Raw genomic sequence first — 17,889 nt, 5'->3', positions numbered from 1 at the left:
AAAATACAGGCATTTGATCCTCAGTGTCTTTTACTTTCCCATTCCACTTGGTTATTCTTGATGCTTTACATGTAGGCTGTTAACCAGCTCTGTTTCCACCATTCGACTTAATCAGATCAGCCATTTTATTTGATGACACAGCATATTTGAGGGGCCAAGAGTCTACTCCTGCTCCTAATTTGCTACTCATCCAATATTCCACGTTGTACATCCTGTCCCATGTTTCTCATTCTGATTTTTTCCTATACACGTTTCCTTCTAAATGAAAAAAATCAATGCACATACTTCAAAGTCCTCATTTGCATCCTATATATTCACTCATGACCTTTTACCACCTCACTATAACTTCTCCAGTCTTCTAGCTCCCCCCAACCCCCATCTCTGCCTCCTCCTTTTTCCAGGGTTACCAACAGTAGTACAGCTTTCGGCCACTAGACCCTGATCATGAATTACCTCTTCTAACCCCCTCCATTTTGCTACCTTCATTCCCCCCCACTGACCCAATACCTTCTCAAAGCCACCTAAAATTCTTCCATGAAGCACAAGAACATCTCATGTTACACAAGTACAAGATGACTACTCCTCAGTTAATGTACTGTTTAAAAATAATGCATAAGCTAAGAAAAGTTTATAGATGCCCACAAAATCAGACACAAGCAATAAAATTATCTTTACATCAACTGGGCTATGGGTAAGCCTAGTAATTTCTAGGCTAGGGACATGTTCGGCACAGCTTTGTGGGCCGAAGGGCCTGAATTGTGCAGTAGTTTTTCTATGTTTCTAACTGTAATTCCATTGGTAGCACTCTCGTAACCGAGTCAGAACATTCTGCGTTCAGGTACTACTATAGAACTTAATAACTCAGATGAAATATTAAATAATCCTTTTGCAAGTAGAATTAAAATATCCCATGGAATAATTTCAGCCCCTCAATCAGCATTACAAAAACTGACTCTGGTCATGATCACTTTGCAGTTTATGGGAGCTTGCTGTGCACAATGTGGCTGCTGCACTTCCAATGTTACAACAGTGACTACACTTCAGAAATATTTAATTAGCTGCAAAGCACGAAGGGACATACTGAAAAGGACATGAAAATCCATATAATTACAAATCAGTCTGTCTTTTTACTAAAATTCTAATATAGGAATCCTTGAAGGAAAAGACATTTGTGCAGTCTTTCAATATCAATCTTTATAATATTGCTGGTTGCAACAAAACATTTGAATGGAAACTAGGTAAAATACCTTTGTCAATGTGTCTTACCACCAAAATATGCCAAGAAAGTATCCCATAATTCTCTTCTCAGTAGTTTAAAATTAAAGGTGGCAGGAAGGTTGAGAAACTATAGCCAGGTTAGTTGGAGTTTCTTGACATTACTGAGCTGTTCAGTCTTCAACAGGATTCAGAAGCCAGTTTGTACAAACATTTGCAGATACTCTTGAAATATTACTACAGGAAAAGTGATCAGAGCCCTGACTCTCCTTTTTGCAGTCGCAGCCAATGCCATGGTCACTCATTCATCACAGTGATACAAATGTCATTATAGACAGGAATTAAATTTTTTCTCCCGACCAAAAAGTAATACATGCCCAATGATACTTCCTGTGGTTCAGCTTTGCAGTATGTGTCAGTCCTTGATAATGACCTCTGTGCTATCAGTACCTAGAGCTAAATTAAGGTAGTTACTAAACTAAAAGAAGCATTTGCTCCACTTCCCACTAATCAGGCCCTGGCCAGCTACCAACTTTGTAAATAAAACATAAGCTCATCTGCTGTCTCATTGAACAACAAGACAAAGCAACAAGGCATTGTGCATTCTTTAATAAAAAAGAGTCTTTTACATTATTGATCATCTCAAACGTAGGATGTGCAATTATAAAACCTCTCACAATCCTTTCAAGATACCCAAAATAAAAGTAACGTCAAAGCAAAAGACACCATCATCATGTAAGAAACAAGGCAGCTCTCACAAACAGCAATGTGATAAAAAATAGATAATCTTTTAATGAATTTGACCCAGGGGTAAATACTGGCCCAGACAAAACTCCCATGTTCTTCATTCTGTGCAAAATAATTAATAATACAGAAGAGTTTAACATCTCATCCAAAATGTGGCATCTCTAGTGCTGGGTTCCCTATGTATTGCATTGGAATATCAGAGAGGGACCTGAACCTAACTTTCTGACTCAAGTGAGAAAACAACAGAGTCATAGCTGACATGGAAAAACATGAGATGCCACTATCGCCAAATGTGGAATTTAGATAAAATATGCATCTTTGAGATAAATGCAGTAACTCTGTACAGAATTTTCTGTAATAAAAATATTTTTCTATAATGTATTATAGCTATAACAGCAATAAAAAAGCTTTGCACTGTATATTTGATTTTATTCCTCATTTTGCATAAAGATGTTCGGTCCTTCAGGTGTATCAAATAATTACATAACCTGCTGTTACCTTACATATACACTTATGTGGTTGGTCACAAGTTTCAAAAATACAAGATACGCAAAGTAAATTTTTTATCCTACTGCCTCTCAAAATAAATGCACAACACAAGAGCAAAGTTAAGTGCCAAACCTCATCATCAGAATAGGAGTATGCTGATGCCACAGCTCCCCACATTTTGCTGGCAACATTTGCTGCTTGTTTCATACCAGATTTTAGTACATCCATCTTGGGTCCTGAGAGCAGATTGTCAAGCTTAAATCCAGAAATTGATGTGACCATGGATCCCAACGAGCCATGCTGAGTGTTCTTTACTAAGGCAGTTAATGAAGCTGAACGCATCTTCTGTGAAATAGCCTTTTGCACTTTAGGCTGCCCAGCGAATGTTTTTGATCTGGACACCGATACAGTCATTGACTGCGCACCTTCTGGCGGAACTGGGCTAGATGGGAGACTTGACCTTCTTTCCGGTGCATGACAGTGCATGTCGCTGCTGCCACATGAGGACTTCTCTTCGTTCTCTGATTTGTGCAGTTCCATACTGGCAGATTTTCCTCCAAGAGGGCTTTTAAGGTTCATATACATTTCAATCTCATCAGCAAGTTTTCGAGAGACAACAGTGGGAACATTCTTCTCAACACTGGAAGATATTTTCTTCTCAGTCTCCAAGGCTAGCAATGACAATGGGTCAAAACCTATCTTAACATCTTCCCTTTCTACAGGCTTAACTGTAGGGCAAACAGTTATCCTTTTGTGCATAGGGTCTTCAACTTCATGCTCTTCATCAATCGGAAGAAAAGCATTTGGCTCAACCTGTTGGTCCTCAAATGCTATATTTTTAGTATCAACAGAGTGTTTATCTGATGTTTTCATTTTGCTTAAGTCACTATTCTCTGAAATATCCAAGAATTTATCCAAGGTAATTGTGCTGCCTTCACCTTGACACTCTCCTGTTTGGTTAGCTGAGTGATCCAAGTTTGGATGGGCCTTAACTACTGAATCTGGTTCCTTGGCACTGCACAGAGCAGCAGCTAAGATTCTCGCATCAGCACCCATCATCTCCGCTATCTCATTATCAGCTTCAAGGCTTCCCTTTTTAAGTAACATATTAGGCCGAGTATCAGCACTGAAGCTGCAGCTCCTTTCTGCCCAGTGCTTTTGCCGTTGCTGAATTTTCTCACTGTTTTTCCGCTGCATTCGAGTACTGGGGTCACCAATTGCATCATCACCTTGGTAATGATCATTTTTTACTATCAGCAAATTTGCTACATTACCTAGAATTAAGTAAAAAGTAAAGGATTAATTTTGACAAGGATATGATTTATACAGCTATTAAAAAAAACAAGCATGGAATTAGTGGGAAATCCTCAATCTATAGGTCCTCCCCGGGTTATGAATACCCGACTCAATGGGTGTTTGGGAGACCAGCGGTATGGATTTGCCAGCTGCTGCAACGTTGCAGGCCGCTTCGCCACCTGGGAACTCTTGTTTGCAGCCACAATTCCAACTTGTGAACTTTCTAGGTTATGAACAGTTCACAGGAATGGAACCCTGCCATAACCTGGGAAGGACCTTTAACCAAGCATCCTCAAATCTTGGATGGCTAGGACTGATTTCAATAAAGATTATGGTTGATATATGAAACAATAAATCAGTCAAGAGAAAAAAAATGTGCTTCATCTGTCTTAAATGGGTAATCCCTTATTTTGAAACAGTGACCCATAGTTCTACATTCTCCTGCAATAAGAAACATTGTCTTCATGTCCACCCCATTATGACTTGTTTCAATCAAGTCCCCTCTCACTATTCAAAGTGAATAAAAACCTCGGCTGTCCAATTTTTCGCTCATAAGACAACCCACATTCCAGATTCTAGTTTAGTAAACCTTCTCTGAATTATGTTCAATGTATTTGCATCCTTCCTTAAATAAGGGCATCAATACTGTACATGGTGCTCCATGTGGTGTCAATAATGCCTATATAGTTGAAGCATAATCTTCCATTTGGTATTTTGTATTCAATTCCCCTAACAATAATTGACAATATTGTTTGCATTCATAATTACTTACTGTATCTGCCTTTTGTAAATCATACACTAGGACACACAGATTCTCTGCCGCTCAGAGCTTAGCTTTTTATTTTTCCTGCCGAATGGAAATTTGCACATGTTCTCCATATTAAGTTCATATGAAATAGGAAGTCATTCAACTCCTTGAGCCTGCTCTGCCATTCAAAAGGATAATGACTGACCTGACATTGCTCAAGTTCACCTTCTTGCCCTTTTCATCATAATCCTCAACTCCCTCATTGATTAAAAATCTATCTATCTCAGCTTTGAATATATTCTAAGGAATCAGCTTCCATAACTTTCTGGGGCAAGAATTGCAAAGACTCAAAAAGTCTTCCTCAGCTCAGTGTTAAATGGGCAATGCTTATTCTGAGAGTACGCCCTTTGATCCTGGACTCTCCAATGAATGGCAACATCCTCCCAGCATTTACCCTGTCAAAGAATCTTATGCTTCCATAAGACTGCCTCTCGCTTTTCTAAACTCCAATAAGTATAAGCCAACCTGTTCAACATTTCCTCCAAGCCACTCTCTATTCCCAGAATCATCCTAGTGAACATTTTCTGAATTGTGTCCAATGATAACACATCTTTCCTTGCATAAAACAATACAATACTCCAGATGTGGTCTTATTTGTGCCTTGTACAGTTATAGCAAGACTCGTCTACTTTTATACCATTCCCCTTGAAATAAAGCCAACATTCCATTAGCCTTCCCTATTACCTGCTGCAGCTGTATGCTAGCTTTTATTTCATATGCAGGAACCATAAATCTTTTGTGTGGCAGCTTTCCGCATTTAAAGTATCTGTTTTATCATTCTTCCTTCCAAAGTGAAGGAAGCATTTTCCCACATAATACTGCATTTGCCAACTTTCTGTCCACTCAACACATCAGTTGTTCTCAGTAAACTACCCATATCCTTCCCACAGGTTACCCTTCCCTCCCTACTTTATCATCTGCAAACCTGGCTACAATAATTCACCTCCTTTCTCTAACTCATAGATATATATTTGTAAATAGCTGGCACTCTCAATGGAGAGCACACACCAGTCCTCATTGAGGGGTCAGTGGTGGAATCGTTGAGCAGCTTCAAGTTCCTGGGTGTTAACATCTCAGAAGATCTATCCTGGGCCCATCACACTGATGCAATCATGAAGGCAGTATGCCAGCAGCTCTACCTTATCCTTGCCCACTGTTTCATGCTAATTAGCCAAACTTCTATCTAAGCCAATATATTATCTCCAACACCATGAGCTCCTATCTGGCAAAACAGTCTTGCTGAAAGTCTTTTTAAAGTATATTACATAAATTCACTCCTCTCTATCCACTCTGGTTGATACTTCCTCAAAGAACTCCACTGAATTTGTCAGACATAATTTCCCCTACAAGTGTACATGCTGTCTCTACTTGATCAGATTATGGTTTTCCAAATATTCTGCCTTTAACCTATTTAATAATTGATTCTAACATTTTTTCAACATCTGATTTCTTTGTTTTTCTCCTTATTTATATTTATCACAGTTACTTCAGATCCAAGTATCTCTCTCTCAAAATGGATACTAAATCCTCTTGTGCTGTGAACTCCTGGCTTTGTTCTTTGTTGACCATTTTTTCTTAGAATTCCCACATATGGTGGGTCTCTTGTGGCACTATTTTTTTTCCTCAACCTTCTTTCCCCTCCTACCTCTTTTGCTTTCTCATTTTCTTTCATTTAGATTGTGAACTACTGCCTGCTCAGGTCTAATCTCTCTGCTATACCAGTTTAAACCCCACCCAAACAGCACGAGCAAACACCCCCATGAGGATACCAGTCTCAATCCTATCTGGGTATAACCCATCCAAGCTTGTACATGTCCCACTTCCCCAAGACTCAGTCCCAATGTCTCCCATCCTTTTACATCACCCCTCTAGCCATGCATTTATTTTACTTATCCTTCATTAGCCAGATTTTTGTCCATACACTTAACCTATCTATATCCCACCATAGCCTTCTTTCATGTTTTTCACAAATTTCTTTGTTATCTATCTTTGTGGCATCAGCAAATTCAAATTCATCTGGCACCTTCATCCAAGCCATTAATACAAATCATTAGTTGAAGCCCCAGCATCTCTCCGTGGCACACCACTTGTTACATGTATTTATGCCTTTTCAATTTTACTGAAAGCAGGCGGTTAATTCTAAACACATCTCAGTGTATTATAGATTTTTTTTAAACACACGATAATGAGACTGGATTTAAGTCAGATGAACTTTGTTTTAATTAAAGGAATCATTAAATTGTTCAGATTATCAAAAGACTCAGCTTTCTTTAGATTACCCCTGAAGCATCTTGGCCATTTACAATGTGTAAACTAATGCCCAATTCCACCATTCTTACCTTATCCCCCAGTTTCTAGTACCACATAGGAACTTCCAAACAAATGCATCCAATGAATAGAATTCATTAAAAGAAAAACAAAACAAAATGTTGAAAAATGCAAGTGATATAAAGCAAACTGTAATTCAATAAACTACAAACTAGTGATGAAATAAAAATTACTTACTGTTGTTCCCATTATTGCCAACAGCAGCACACTGAAGTTTTACAATGCTACTACTTGATTGCAGTCTTTCTGGGGAGTTGAAACTCTTAATTTCTTTATTCACTGCTGATTCCTCACCAGCACTGTCTGGACTTTTTTCTATCAATAAGGTAAAAAGTAAATTTAGAAGATGGTTATTTGTTTCACATTCAAGAGATTTTAAATTCAAAAATTAAATTTACATTAAAAATATTGACAATGAATGGTGAAGAACAAAATTAAATAAGTTCAAAGTACGATTGGAGTTGATAAATTGCCCCCTTGCACTGTCAAATAATATGAAATATACACAAGTGGGGGAAAAAAGTTAATCGTATCAATAAGTCCAGAATTAAACGGACTAGGTCAATAGTTAACTGAATTTTGTAGATAAACATCATTTCATATTGATTGGGGAGAGGGAATAGTTCTTGTGTAGGGGAAGCAGGCTAATGGTAGCATTTATTTGGGAAAGGACAGACCACATGACCTGCTTATGACAATGTGTTAGTGTTTAAAACAGTTGCTGGAGTGAACAGTAACATGTTAACCCAGGAGACTTTACTCAAGTGATTTTTAAATTTAATGTCAAGTAAATAATTGGGGTGGCCCTCATGCCCCATGAAAGAAGGAATTTTACTGCAATGAAGGTTCTAAGCTTTCAAATTCTCTTATGAATCCTCTAATCGTTTCAGATCATTTTGAAAAGTCAAAGGTGGGTCCTTCAGCCCTGCATTTTGCAACTTTTTACACTCCTTCTCTAACTGCCCCTACTTGATAACCTGTAGAACTTCCCCAACATCAATCCTTACCTCATCCTGTCACAGATATTCCCTCTGCCCTACCCATCCCTCCCTCACCCTCTCTGCAACTTGAAACTAACTTGTTTTCTCTCTTTCCCACTCTGATGAAGCATTTCCACTTCAAACATTAACTTAGTTTCTCTTTCCATGGACACTGCCTGATCTGCTAAGCATTGACTATTTTCTGTTTTTATTTCAACTTCTCCAAATAAACTCATCTCCAAACTCCTAGACCTAGGACTCTGCACCACCCTCTCCAACTGGTTCCTTGACCTCCTGATCAACAGCAGTCCCCCGCAAGGCTGCACCCTCAGCCCCTTACCGTACTCCCTATACACTCACGACTATATGGTCAAATTCTGCTCTATCTCCATTTACAAGTTTGCAGATGACACCACCATAGTGGGCCAGATCTCAAACACTGACAAGAAGAGTACAGGAAGGAGACAGAGTTTGATGGCATGGTGTCAAGACAACAACCTTTCCCTCAATGTCAGCAAAATGAAGGAGATGGTCACTGAATTCAGGAAGTTGGGTGGAGAACACTCCCATCTGTATCAATGGTGCTGAGGTGAAGATGGTTGACAGGTTCAAGTTTTCACCAACAATGTGTCTAGGTCCAGCCACGTGGATGCTATGGCTAAGAAAGCATGCTAATGCCTCCATGTCCTCAGAACGCTACCAAAATTTGATATGCCCCCAATGACTCTTACCAATTTTTACAGATGCACCATAGAAAGCATCCTATCCAGATGCATCACAGCTTGGTACAGCAGCTGCTCTGCCCAAGACCACAAGAAATTGCAGTGTTGCGAACGCAGCCCCGCCTCCCCTCCATTGACTCTTGTCTACACTTCCCACTGCCTCTGGAAAGCAACCAATGTAATCAAGGACCTCTCCAACCCTGGTCATTCTCTCTCCTGTCAAGCAGAAGATACAAAAGCTGGAGAGCACATACCACCAGACTGAAGAACAGCTTCTATCCCATTGTTATCAGACTTTTGAATAGACCTCTCATGAGCTAAAACACTAACTTTTGATCTCCCAATCTACCTCTGTGACGCTTGCACTTTTTGTTTACTTGCATGCACTTTCTCTGTAACTGAGACAGCATATTCTTCACTCTGGTTTTCTTTTTACTATCTCCATGTACTTGTATATGGCATGATCTGTCTGGATGGCACGCAAACAAAGCTTTTCACAGTATCTCAGTACATGTGTTTATAATCAACCAATGCCAAACTACATAAGGGCACCTAGCAGTCCGATGAACCTTCCCGATGGATCTTGAACATCCTGTAAATCCTTGGACAACTAAAAGAATTGCCTTACAACTAAAATTCCAATATTGCTTTATAAATTTACATGCATTTTGCAATGTACTAACATTAATAGAACCAGAAAATGGGATTGTCAGCTTTGAATAAACTTGACTTTTCATCATCTTTTGATATTAACTATTTCTCTAAGATTTTGTCTTTTACAGTCCTGCTCTACAAACACTCAGGCACCTAATCACATTTTAAACAACTGTTATGACATTTTTCAGGATTGGCACATTGCTCAAATTGAACACAAGCTACTGCAGGATTTTTTTTTCTCCTCCCCTTGCATGCTTTATCTCCCAAAAGGCACATGACTCTTGCTTTTCACAGCACAGCAGTGTGTGAAACTGTTGTTTAAAGTGCACAAGTGTGTTAATCAGGAGACTAAATTTATAGAACACAGTATAATGTCAGGGCAATTCTCATGTTATTCACCTTTTTGCTCTGTAATTGTACCAGGTGAGCCAACTTCTACTAGCGTATCTTCATGGAGGTCAATGCCATCACGCCGAAGTTCATCTTTAGATCCATAACCCTGGTCTGATTGAGCACCTGTAAAGAAGCAGGCACACAATTTGAACACAATAATTGCCTCTTAATGTGTGAACCATCCAAGTATCAAAAAACCCATTTTACCTCATCCATTGGAAATTGAATGTCCTTCAGACTAGAAATGTACAAGAATTCTCCCTTGTAAACACTCTTAATACATATATATTTTAAAATGAGTGTATTGGAGTTGTTTACTTTAACACATTAACACCATACAAAATACTGATTAGGCCACCCACAGGAGTATTATGTGCAGTTCTGGTCGCCACATTACAGATAGGATGTGATTGCACTGGAGCGAGTGCAGAGGAAATTCGTCAGGTTGCTGCCTGGACTGGAGGACATGGGGAGCTGGGCTTGTTTTTTCTGAAGCGAAGGAAGCAGAGGGGTAACCTGACAGGTGTATATAAGATTATGAGAGGCATAAATAGGGTAGATGGTCAAACTTTTTTTTTCCCAGGTAGACTATCAAAAACAAGAGAGCATAGGTTTAAGGTGAGAGGAAGGAGATTTAAAAGGAATGTGAAGGGCAAGTCTTATCTTATTACATAGAGGGTTGTTGATACCTGGAACCGATTGGTGGTGGTGGATACAATTAAAATCTTTAAGAGCTATTTAGACAGACTCTTAAATAGACAGGGCACTGAAGGATACGGTCCTAATGCAGGCAAATGGGATTAGTGTAGATGAGCAAAAAGACAGCATGGACACTGTGGGCTGAGGGGTTCGTTTCTGTGCTGTATGACTCTTCCTAAAGTTATGAACACACAAGGGCAATGTGTGCAATCTTTCTGCATTTCCATAAAACCATTTACTTAAACAGAAAGTCCAAATATATTTTGAACAAAAATTCAATTAGCATAGTGGGGGCAATAAAAGAAAATGTCTGAATATCCAACTTGTATTAAGACCACAAGAAATGAAGAGAAGGTCATGCAGCCCCTGAAGTCTGCTCCATATTCCAATATCATGGGCTGATCTGTGCTTGGCCTCAACTCCACTTTCCTACTCTTTCCCTATAACTGTAGAATCTCCCTGACCAAAAATCTCTCTCACTCTTGAACATATGAAATGATTGAGCCTCTAAGGCTCTCCCAAGTAGAACATGTCAAAGAATCCACACCCTCTGATAGATTAATCCACATCTTAGTATTCAAAAGACAACCCTTCAATCCTAAACAAAGCCCTCTAATTCTAGTGCCCCATGAGTGAAAACATCGACTTAGCATCTAATCCTAGAAATTGAGCATTTTTCCCTATCAGCATGTAAATAATGGCCATTCTCTTAAAACTTCAAAAGCACTGAAGTTGCTTTGTAATAATCCTTGGAAGATTAATAGGCTAGTTCGGGTATCCTTTCCAAGTTGGACCTACATTTCCTCTATTACCTTTATAAAAAATAGTAAAAATTCAACAATAATTACATGTGCTCCTAAACATTTGCACACAATATCAAAGACTGCAATATTTGAGTTTAGGGCACTTGCCTAAACTTGACTATTACAAGAGGAAATGCTGGCTTATTAGAAAAAATACTGAATTTCCTTGTGGTCCATAGAGATCTACCACTTACAACTTTGCACCACATCCTCTAGAAGCTCTTCCAAAAAAAAATTAAGAGCTCTGACCTAGATGGTTGCTTGCATAAACCACCCCTAGGCCAATCCAAAAGGATGTTTCAGACAAAAACTAGACCATTAAATTCTTGAAAGGACTGGATATTACAACCCTAATTCGTCATGTGCATGTTAAACAAAGAAAACAATTTTTCCCTCACTGATGATATTCCATTCTATCTTACTATTGGCCTACAAACACTACAATGAAAATAAATTTTTTCTTCTTTTTAAACTTACACTGACTCAGACTTGGTCAAAACTTTGGACTCTTTGGAGTTGTAATTTCTGTACGAAATTATACATTGCAAATGAAGTTGCTCTATTAGGATCAAAGAGCACAAACAGCAAAATAAATTAGAAATATACCAAGTGAATAAGAATAAAGAAAATAAATTTATAACACTGATGTCAAATCAGTTATTCAGTAGAAGTTAACCCACCCAAAAGGTCAAATAGCCATGACAAGTTAAGAAGGGCCTACAGTCATGAAACAAACTTTGCAGCAAAATTCAGTGACAACAAAGAGCAAAGATAGGAAAATACAAGATCTAGATCAAGGAGATTTCCATGTTCAAAATAACAATTTGGATATGATAATATGTTCAAAACGTTGAGGTTTGCTGACTAGATGAGTTCAGAAGAAAAACTACAGGAGAGGATTCCAGATGATATTAGGGATTACCATCACATCTTATGTCAATCATGGACTGTATGAAGATCATCACTGAAGCTATTGCAATTCAGAACTTAATACCTGTGCTACCGTGATTATCAGTGGAATCTAGTCTGATTAGGTCTCGGACGAACACATGTTCCCCATTGTTAGCATCATTAGAACTATCCACGCTACCATGGCTCACAGCATCCGTATCACTTCCACCTGTTCACAATATCAAATGAGGCAAGGAAAAGTATAAACAAATTATCTAAAAAGTTCTCTCTTGTGCAACAATTTCTTTTAAACTAACCTGACAACAAAAACAGAGACGCAAAACAAATTTTAACCCTCTGAAAATCAAAACATCAATTGTTAGACTATTCGTTATTTATTGAAACAATGTATAATTAATGGTAAATTGCTAATAGGTTAATAAAATCCTCTGAAAGAATGATTGAGCTTAGAACATACTGCAATGGGCTGAATTTTGTTTGAAGCAAAGAAGGAAAATGTACAGCCAGTACACTTTTCAACAGACTGTGGGTTTTTGCGTGTCAAGCTACTATCAGCCAAATACCAAAAATATACAGGGTCATCCATAGAGTATCTGGAATGTGTGACCAAGATACACAACTGGGCACATCTTTGAAAAAGTGAAGAATTATTAGTCATCTATGCAGAGTCTTTTTAATTTATTCATTCTTCAGGATGCGAGCACTGCTGACAAGGTTAACCATTTATTATCCATCGGTGACTGCCCTCACAGTGGTGGTGCTGAGCCACCTTCTTGAACTTGAGTCCTTATTGTGAAGATACTCCTGGGAGAGGGTATTCCAGGGCTTAACCCAATGACAATGAAGGAACAGCAATGTACTTTCAAGTCAGTTGATGTGCAATTTGGAAGGGAACCTGCAGGTGGTGTTGCTCTATGTGCCTGGCACTCTTGCCCTTCTTGGTGGTAGGGAAGGACTGCCAGAGCAACACAGATAACTGCAGTGCATTTTGTATTATGAGAATAGTGAACTAATTTCAAATTTCATAAAGAAAGCTGAATGAAGAGAGAATGACGACCAGATGAAGAAATACTAATTGAAAAAGTGCTTAAAAGAATTATGGAAGTTCAAGTGATGGAACTCAACACTCAATGTCAGTTTTCAGTGCCCACTTCTGTGTTAAAGTGGTACTTGCACTAGAACAGAAAAGAAATAAATTTAACAAGAGAGCTTAGAACATATTCATGAGGCTAGAAAAAGAATGCATGCTTTTCCATGCACTGGAATGCCAAGTCAGACAAAATGTTAGTTTTGAGAAACTTATGCAAGAATGTCAGAATAAAATCTAGCCTCATTAAATGGAGTCAATAAAACAGATCACTATCCCTCAGACAAATCTCATGAAATACGTGGCACCTAGTCCATCTATCAGCACTGGGGAGACTTACCAAGTCAGAACATGATTTATAAAATTGATAGTTAAACAATTTCTTGGTTTAAAAAATAAAACTGCAAGTATCACCTAATAACATTAACTGCCTTATGCAGTCCAATTATTAGTCAGTTCCCATCCATATTTTCCTTTGTTAGAGCAACTACAGCTTATAAACATTTAATCTGCACCGTCTTTTAAGACTAGACGTTGGTTGATATAGCAAATCTTTTTTTTAAAAAGTTCACAATCTAAACTGTATTAGCCTGCTAATGAGAGGGTGAGTGATGGCCTCAAATGTATGACAAAATGGAGGGAGCTAGGAGGGGAGAGGGCAGAAAATTGGTTTAATAAGGCTTTGAACATTACATTAAGCCGTAGGATGAATGCATTTCCAAAAATTAACTACTTAGCTATTTGGTGAAATTTACCTCAAAATTAACACTAGGTTAAGGAATGGATATGCACATCTTGAATTAAAAAAATACTCAGTGTAAAATCTCACTTATTTTCATTTGTTCAATTTCTTTTGCAGGTTTTCCATGCTACATCAGCACCCAAGAAGTCCATCTAAAAAAGACCTTGTTGATCTCTTAGGAGTTTGCAAGCCTGCTACAAGTTGATACAATTAAAACAGAAAATGCTGGAAATACTCAGATCAGGCAGATGCTTCTGACCTGCTTTATATTTTCAACATTCTTTATTTCAGATTTCCAGTTTTGTACCACAGCAATCCAGCAAAATACTTTTAGCAGTTGTTCTGCTCAAATTTCTTTGTAAACAATGGAACTCCTGTTCTCAAAAGTCCTCAATTATAATTCTCGAACAAAGCAACTGGCAAAAAAAAACTAATGAACTTGTTATTTGTAAATTATCAGGCAATTTGGAGAGAAATGGAAGAGCTGTGAAGACAATATTTTGTTCTTTTTCTAACCCGAAATGAATTAACTTTATTGCCTTCTGCACAGTCCTGTTTCTTTCTAGCTTTAAATCTCATTAATTAGCAAGGTAAATAGTTGGCCAATTGCATGCCAAAGTCTCCCAGTTGACCAAAATGCACCACCATCAGGGAAATATTTCTTGAAGTCTGCAAAAAAACACTGCTGGACAGAAAGATGCTGATTGTTCTTCCACATGATGCATCATTTGGTTATCCATGCAACCTGATCTACAAATTCAATCATTAACTCATATCATCCCTGAAATCTTCCTGTTGAAGTAGTTCCCCAGTTATGATCTACTTTTGATTTCTATAATTCTTCACTACAGCTATCGTCCTACCATCACATTGCCAGCAGTTTGCACAAATCCAAATTCAAAAATACTTGAGTACTTAATGCAATGGAGCCAAGGACTGATTATCAGGCTTCTTTTCAATTTGTTGCCCGCTTATATATACACACTTTATTACTAATAAAATTATTAGCCAAAATATATAGTGCAGTCTTCAAACTTTGGTTTAATGGTACCAAATGTGTCTTCACCAGGTATCCAAAACAACAGAGTCAGTTTCAATTAAACAACATTAATGAATGGCACAATATTTGCAAAGGTATTACATCAACCAGCTCCAGCCCTACTTGCTCCATCTGGCTCTCACACCTATTAGTGTATTACACGTTGAAACACCCTAGATCTCATAACCCTTTTATTATTCAGCAAACTATCAAGGCAGAAAGTTGTACCAGAAATCTGGAAATTGTACTTCTGATATCAATTTTCAAGTCAAGAATCTGTTGCATAAAAAAAAATTCCCATAAATACATCAACTAATTTTGTTCCTTTATAAAGATTACCTGAGATCAATGAAACTTGAGCATTTGAAGAGCTTGACTTTTTAAAGGTTTGACGAAATTGTGCAACACCTCGAACCACATTCCGCACTTTTGTCCATAGAAAACAACCACTGCGATTACTACTGGGCCAGGGACTCTCCAAAACAGCCTGTCACAACATCCATCAACAACATTCAGTAAATGAAAATTCTTACAATTGTCGTCATTTTTATTTTTTTTCTACTTAACATGTACTCACCCAGCCCTGGCGATTAGACAGTCAGGTAAACAGACTGTAGACCTTTTTCTTTAATTTATTCATTTTTTTTTTTAAAAGTATGTGCTCATCGCTGACCAGTATTTAACTTTGGACTGTTAGCCCAGGATTTGGGTTATACTCCAATGACTTAACCATCATACCCACCAAGAATAACCAGGCTATATGACTATTGTAACAATAATTCAATCTGTTATTTATAAGCATTGCAGCACTTCGACATGGAAGTTACCGATCTGATGCCAATTGGAATGCAGGTGCTGCAACCCCAAGGTCTTCTTCGCACACCAGGTGCAGTGTAACTAATCTGCATAGCAAACTTTAAAACCACTCATGGCAATGAAAAGGTAACTATGTTGAACATGTGTCCTTAATTTGAATGCAAGCATGGCTATACACAAATATAAATACATAAATGCCCAATTTGTTTTAGAAAATATTGGCACATACAACACTACAGACTCATATCACTCTACTGTGGATATCATTTCTGTCAACTTTCACTCCAACGAAAGGCATGTTAAACAAAAAACAGGTGCTAATTTGTCAACTCAGAATTCAAACTCAAAACGTCAAACGTGAGCACTGCATGAAATTGTGAAATCACATCCATGCACCCAATTTCCAAATATTTAATTAGAATGTGGAATTAATAATCTCTCATGCAACTAGATTTTGCTAAACGTGTGATCAAAACTAGGGCCTATCAGAGGACAGCTTAGGTAGATGACAGGGCCCCTTTTGCTCCCCGACTACCACCTCTGATTAGAAATGCTCCTGCAGGCCTGACCACAGGATGTCTACAAAATGGCACTGCAGCTAGCTCAACATTGGATTCTTGATGTTAATGGCTTTGCTTTGAACCAGCAGCTATAATGAAAGTAGTTCAGAGATTCAGGAGACCACCCTGGGACAGTTGAAAAGGAGACCAAAAGAGGGCAGAAGAAGATGGTAGAAACAAAAAGGGAGGTGAGAGAGGAAGATTGCAGGCAAAATGGATGTCGGGGGAATTTTGATCCAAACAATAATTTATACAGCATGGTAACAGGCCCTTCCAGCCCAACGAGCCCCCGCTTACACCCATGTTAACCTACTAACCCGTACAATATCCAAACAATAACTGACTGAAATTGTACCAATCATATTGGTAGCACTAACTGAAGAAAAACAAACAACTGGAACACAATGACTTGTTGATGGCCTAAATGTAACTGACAGCAGTAGGTATCATGCCCCAATATCCTCCGCATGAAAAGTAACATGCACTGTGCAGATTCAGGGCAATACACTTTAGGTTAACTCTTACTTGTTGTAAATATATTCTGTTTTAAACTACATCCAAGACTATGTCATTTCATTGCCACTTCATCCACCTAACATAAAGCTGTCAAGACTAATAATTATCTGTTTCTACTGTGCAATGATCCTTAATCACCACTTTGGGGTGCCAGTGCATTATGACAACAACTCCATGATAGAAATTTGCTCACAGTTCACAAGATTTTGTTGTTAAACAGTGGAAGAAAGGAATTTTCCCATTATCTGTCATCTTGAATTTGTTGTGATGATTTTGAGATCATGAAAAAATATTTTATATAATATTCCTGAACCATAATGAAAATAGGCTTGGTTTTCAACTTACTTTGTTGTAGTAACCATAAGTAATGGCATTTGGTTGCACACCTGCATTTTTCATTTCAAACAGAACTCTAACAGCAAGTACTGGGTGTCCCAAGAGTCCACACAATTGCATTAAAACCCTGTAGCACACCTAGACATCATAAGAAAAAAAAATTCATTTGTGGTTTGAACAGAATAAAGAGTGAACAAAAACAAAATAAACACAATTTGTCTCAGTTCCAGCACAATTAATGAAATATTTCTTAATCTAGCAAAAGAACCCATCCCCAAATAACTGGAAAAATCTTATAAAATTTGAATAGGTGACAGCACTATTCACAAATGTTAACATATTAGATTCTCTCAGATTTCATTATTGTGAACAGGTAATCAACACTTTGTTACTCAAAAATAATTGTACCACTTGCTTCAAATTAACCACAACTTTTTTTTTGGTGAAATGTGCACTTGCCTCATCCAGTGGATCAACCTTCAAATTTCTCATTTTCATGAGAACACCATATGCTTGCTGCAGTGCTCTGACCTTAGAATGAGAAACTCCAACATATGCTGGCAAGCAAATGAACCAAAGACTGTAACAATGGCTGAATAAGCACTTGAACCAAAGTGCAGGAATTGAGAAGTATTTCTTAGCAATTTTCTGAGCAGCTTTCATCTCCTGTAAAGCAAGGTATTGATCATTTCTCCAGTTTCTACCAATGCAAAAGTGTAACAGTACAAACTTTTCAACGTTTTT

General features: G+C 38.0%; 1 protein-coding gene across 6 annotated transcripts in view; it reads right to left on the bottom strand.

Annotated features, from left to right (window-relative positions):
• The window catches only part of dennd4c (DENN/MADD domain containing 4C), a 121,575-nt gene that overhangs the window by 15,261 nt on the left and 88,425 nt on the right, over positions 1 to 17,889 (bottom strand). For 4 of the 6 annotated variants that reach the window (XM_052019222.1, XM_052019220.1, XM_052019221.1 and 1 more), the window contains 7 exons: positions 17,605 to 17,811; positions 17,155 to 17,283; positions 15,257 to 15,404; positions 12,132 to 12,257; positions 9,642 to 9,758; positions 7,061 to 7,198; positions 2,584 to 3,725 (listed from right to left, as the gene is read on the bottom strand). In XM_052019222.1, the coding sequence (XP_051875182.1) occupies positions 2,584 to 3,725; positions 7,061 to 7,198; positions 9,642 to 9,758; positions 12,132 to 12,257; positions 15,257 to 15,404; positions 17,155 to 17,283; positions 17,605 to 17,811 (2,007 nt within the window). The remainder of the gene's footprint in view (positions 1 to 2,583; positions 3,726 to 7,060; positions 7,199 to 9,641; positions 9,759 to 12,131; positions 12,258 to 15,256; positions 15,405 to 17,154; positions 17,284 to 17,604; positions 17,812 to 17,889) is intronic. The other 2 variants (XM_052019226.1, XM_052019225.1) reach the window with 1 other exon arrangement.

The sequence above is a fragment of the Pristis pectinata genome, chromosome 7 (assembly GCF_009764475.1).
Source record: "Pristis pectinata isolate sPriPec2 chromosome 7, sPriPec2.1.pri, whole genome shotgun sequence".
Lineage (NCBI taxonomy): Eukaryota > Metazoa > Chordata > Chondrichthyes > Rhinopristiformes > Pristidae > Pristis > Pristis pectinata.
The sequence above is the reverse complement of the archived record's forward strand: the minus strand, read 5'-3'. Positions and strand labels throughout refer to the sequence as shown.